The following is a 4,528-nucleotide window of genomic DNA, read 5'->3' on the forward strand; positions in this document are numbered from 1 at the left end:
TATAAAAACAATTTTACATATTTAATTAGATTTTTATGATAGAATAAAAGAATAAATGTTTTTTTTAAGTTCTAAATAAAAAAAATTCTGATTCGCATATTAAAATAAAAGATGAAATATAGCATATATAGATTTTTTTTATCAACCAAAATTAAAATAAATTTTTATATATAACAATAACAAAATTTGATTGTAAATATATAGTATATCAAATATCTAATTTCATTATAAATTAAATGAATAAAACATTGCACTAAAAAATAACAATAGAAAATTATTTTATAACTATAATTTGGCTATTATAAAAAATAATTTGTTAGTTACTGCACAACCAAATATTTATAATTTCAAATATTATTCATTTAATCATATATTATTGACATAATATATATGATGTTCTATGTAATCCTTAATAGTATACATTTTTTTAATATGCACACTAATTACCAGGTACTAGTTAATATTTGTAATAAAAGAAAATATTATTAAAAATGAATATGATACAATATTTTTTGGGGGAAACTGTGTACCTTTGGACAAAATTCATGTTCAAATTCATAATAATCCAAAAAATTAATTATTATATATAAAAATGATATATAATTTTCATTATTTTTACTAAAATATCATTTATAATTAAAATAGAATTAAAAATATAAATTCTAAAATTCTATGTTATATTATGTAACTTATTATTAAACGCAATTGTAAATATTTATATTTTAATTTTTTTTATAAATAATTTATGGCATTTTTTGAAATCTTTAATATATAAAAAATTTTATTGTTTCAATATTCAATGATACGTTTGTATTAAATTTTATATTAAATTGTAAAATTTTTTTAAAAATAAATTTATTTTAAAATTAATCTTATTTGTTATGTCCAAAGGTATATATATGTAAACAAATAAAGATAATTTAAAAAAAAATTTTAGAAGATATTTTTCTCTATATGATTTTTTAAATTACAACATTTATACTTTTTTTTGAATAAAACAATGGCTTATATTATTTGCTGCCATTATACAATTTGAAAAAGATAATTATAATTGCTAATAAATTAGAAAACTAACGTAATCATTTTTTTTTATATGTTGTGATTAAGCCATCATTATATTTTAAAGCTTAAACTAAAAATTAATCACGCGTTATTAATAAGCGAAAAGTCAAAAGGCACCATGTTCCCCAATATCTTAGAAATACTTGATTGCACTTTAAAACTGATTAAAACTGATTAAAATATCTTTACTACAAAATAATATAGTATGAATTTCAGATCGATAAATCTCTAATATATTACGTTTATAAATAAAATATGTGTTGATATTTTAAGAATTATAATCTCAATCAAAATGATTCATAGATTAATTTGTATAAATTCTTTTTCTCTTCTTAAATAATTCAAAGCGTTTTACGCTATAATAGAGGAATCTGAGAGCTTTCATATATTAAAACTTTAACACTTACTCTAAAAAAATCTCGATCAATAGATAAAAAAAGAGATCGAGTTGGAACGATTAAAATTTTTGAACAACCTACAGTTCATAATTATAAATGAATAATAACAAATCCATGGCTTAATTTGTTACATTTAAGACTAGAAAAAGTCCTCCATGGAGAGCATTTAAGATGATAATGCAAGGCCCAAACGAGCAAATGCCATTTCCTTTCGTAATCGAGTAATTTCCCAATAAACATCGTGAACTATAACAATAATTAAATTTTTTATATTATATAAAAGGAAAACTAAAATAACCAATATTTACCTGAGCTTTTAACAAGGCCGCGCTCAATATAGCGTAAATAATTCAAAAAATCGCAGACCGCTATGATCTACAAAAATATCATTTTGTTCAATATCTAATATTTTACAGTTAATAAATTATTTACAGAACTTAAACTCACTCGATTGCGACAGATTTGTGATATGCTATACCACTGATTTTCTTGATCCCCAAGTCTCATTCGATAATAACATTGACGTGGTGCTTCAAGTAATACACATTTTCTAAAAAAATGAAAAAAGAAGAGATATTTATGTTTCATAATAGTAAAAAAAAATAATATATCGATATTAAAATATAAGATTTAATAATAAGATTTACTTTGGAAAAGTGAATTTAGTTTTATCACTGATGGCTTCGATAAAAATGATACCATCAAGAACAGCTTGTCTAACTTTTGTACCCAATTCTTTGTTAGGAAAATCAAGACAAAGATCGATATCTTCTTTAAAAATTCTGTCAACGAAAGGATCACCTTTGTCTACACATGGATTGGCTTTCCATTTAAGAAATTCTGTATGTACTCTAGGATCAACTTCAAGGCCAAAATCTTTGCATTCTTTGTCTTTTTCTTTTTCTGAATCTTTTTTCCAATCTCTTTCTAATGTTTCTCGATCTGATGGTAAAGATGGTCTTTGTTCTTTTAGTGGAGAATCTGGTGGAGAACTCTCTCGACCATATTTTAAATTGAAATGTGATGGTGATCTAAATAAAAAAATATTTAGAATTTAATTTAAATACCATTAATTCTATTTATTGATATTTTTAACATTTAAGAAGACATATTTAAAAAATATTTAATATAATGTTTATAGTAATTATAAATATATTTGCACCTTCTATGTTTTCTTGCAAAAAGTCCTTGCTGATTATCCTCATTGTTAGGACGACTTTTCGTATCAATTTGCGGATGTAAATGAAAGTTTGGTTTAGCTGGCGTCGAAGTTAATACCAATGTTTTTAAAGCTGCCACTTCAGCAGCTAAAACTTCAGCTTTCATACGACTTTCTTCTAATAGACGTTCTGCGGTAGCTTGACGAATATTTGCTTCTCGCACCATATTATGTGCCTCCTATATAAAATTTTGGTTAAATTCTTTATTTCCTTTTATATAATATATTAACAAATATCATTCATGAAATTTACTTGAAAGAGACTGGCAGTGAGTTCCTCCAATTCAACTTCAACATCTTGCTTAATTCTTGAAAGTCTTGTAACTTCTTCATCTTTCAATTTTAACTCCTCATGTGCTCTTTTGAGTTCATCTTGTAATTTTGCTACAGCATGTTCTTTTACTTCAGCTATAGCTCTACCCCATTGTAGAGTAGTTGGTGAGGGTGGTTCTTTTTCTTGAGAGTTCTGGAAATATTGATATTATTATTGTAATATAATATAATATGATTAATGATGTAATATATTGAATTACGAGAATTTACTTGAGATTCCTTAGTATATAATAATACTTTTGAGGAATTATTGCAATAATTGAGTTTTGTTGAATCATTAATAGAATCTTTGTGGTTTATTATTTCGGCATCTTCTTTATCAAATGTGATAGATAATGGCTTGATACAATGATTTTGATTTTCATATAATTTATGTTCATTCTTGTTTAACCTTGCCAAAGTGTCACACGAGTTTGTAAGTTTTCTTTCTTCCATCGTTGGTGAATTTCAATATCGCAATAGAACATTGTGGAGTTTTCTAATATACGTAAATACAGAAGTGGTCTTGGTTGAACTGGAACTTAAAAAGATTAATCAGTAAAATAAAAGAAATATTATTTAATCTAAAAATAAATTATTTTAAGACCAACATTTTTAAAAATATAATTTCCTAAAATATTTTTGTAAGTAGTGACAAATGATTAAGATAAAGGTATATTACACAATAGTATACATATATTGATTTGTAGGTTTAAAAAAAGAAATAGTGCTATATAAATCACATTGCTATATTAAAATAAAAATTAATTGGTAACTTTTTCTTTAAATAAATCTATTTTAATTTGATAAAAATTTTTGCAAAAGAAAAATGCATGTTAATAAAATATATCATTTTATTAACTTCGTAAAAAATTGAAATAAAGAAGATAATAAATTCTTATTAATGTTTTCTATTATATATATCAAAAACATAAGTATTTTAATTATAATTTTGTTGCATATCTTTCATACTTTAAGTAATACTAAAATACTCTATTTCGGCAATTAAAAGTATAGCGAAAATAATTCCGTTAATCAAACATTTTTTTATTTACATAAACAAATTATTATAATACATACAATTATTATAATATAAATTTTATTAATTTTATTTCAATATATAGCAATTAAATAATATCAGTAAAATTCATTGATAAAAAACGAATTCGCGCTTATCGATCCAAAGTTGCTGTGATTCTAAGCTTAGCAGCATCCTACAACTTACCCATAAACCTTCCTTTATGCAACTCTCCTGCCATTAGTGGATCTGACGAAAATCATCAAATAATATCAGAGAGAAAAGCGGAACGACATAAGATTTTTTCCACAATATGTCAACTTCGTGTCAATGTGTAAAATGAAAGAATACCCATCACCCTTTCATGACCCGCAACACGGCCCGACTGAAGACTTGAAGTGTCACATAGTCACATAGACAAGAAGAATGAACTTTCATGCGCCACAGGTTACCCACTGTTAAATGCTCGTACTACCTCGTACCAGCTCGTACTTGTGCTCCGTAGATTATGAAGTCATT

General features: G+C 24.4%; 1 protein-coding gene across 5 annotated transcripts in view; it reads right to left on the reverse strand.

The window, feature by feature from the left end:
* Positions 1-1,389: 1,389 nt before the first annotated feature.
* The window catches only part of LOC102676126 (guanine nucleotide exchange factor for Rab-3A-like), a 3,697-nt gene continuing 558 nt past the window's right edge, over positions 1,390-4,528 (reverse strand). Inside the window, exons 1-9 of one of the 5 annotated variants that reach the window (XM_031509722.1) lie at positions 4,361-4,522; positions 4,217-4,258; positions 3,223-3,526; positions 2,933-3,145; positions 2,623-2,858; positions 2,108-2,491; positions 1,908-2,010; positions 1,769-1,835; positions 1,390-1,706 (exon numbers count right to left, since the gene is read on the reverse strand). In XM_031509722.1, coding sequence (XP_031365582.1) covers positions 1,627-1,706; positions 1,769-1,835; positions 1,908-2,010; positions 2,108-2,491; positions 2,623-2,858; positions 2,933-3,145; positions 3,223-3,447 — 1,308 coding nt within the window. In that variant the 5' untranslated portion in view covers positions 3,448-3,526; positions 4,217-4,258; positions 4,361-4,522 and the 3' untranslated portion in view covers positions 1,390-1,626. Of the gene's footprint in view, positions 1,707-1,768; positions 1,836-1,907; positions 2,011-2,107; positions 2,492-2,622; positions 2,859-2,932; positions 3,146-3,222; positions 3,533-4,216; positions 4,523-4,528 lie in introns of those variants that run through there. The other 4 variants (XM_031509718.1, XM_006607822.2, XM_006607821.2 and 1 more) reach the window with 4 other exon arrangements.

Source organism: Apis dorsata, unplaced genomic scaffold, assembly GCF_000469605.1.
Source record: "Apis dorsata unplaced genomic scaffold, Apis dorsata 1.3 scaffold_19, whole genome shotgun sequence".
NCBI classification, from domain to species: Eukaryota; Metazoa; Arthropoda; class Insecta; order Hymenoptera; family Apidae; genus Apis; species Apis dorsata.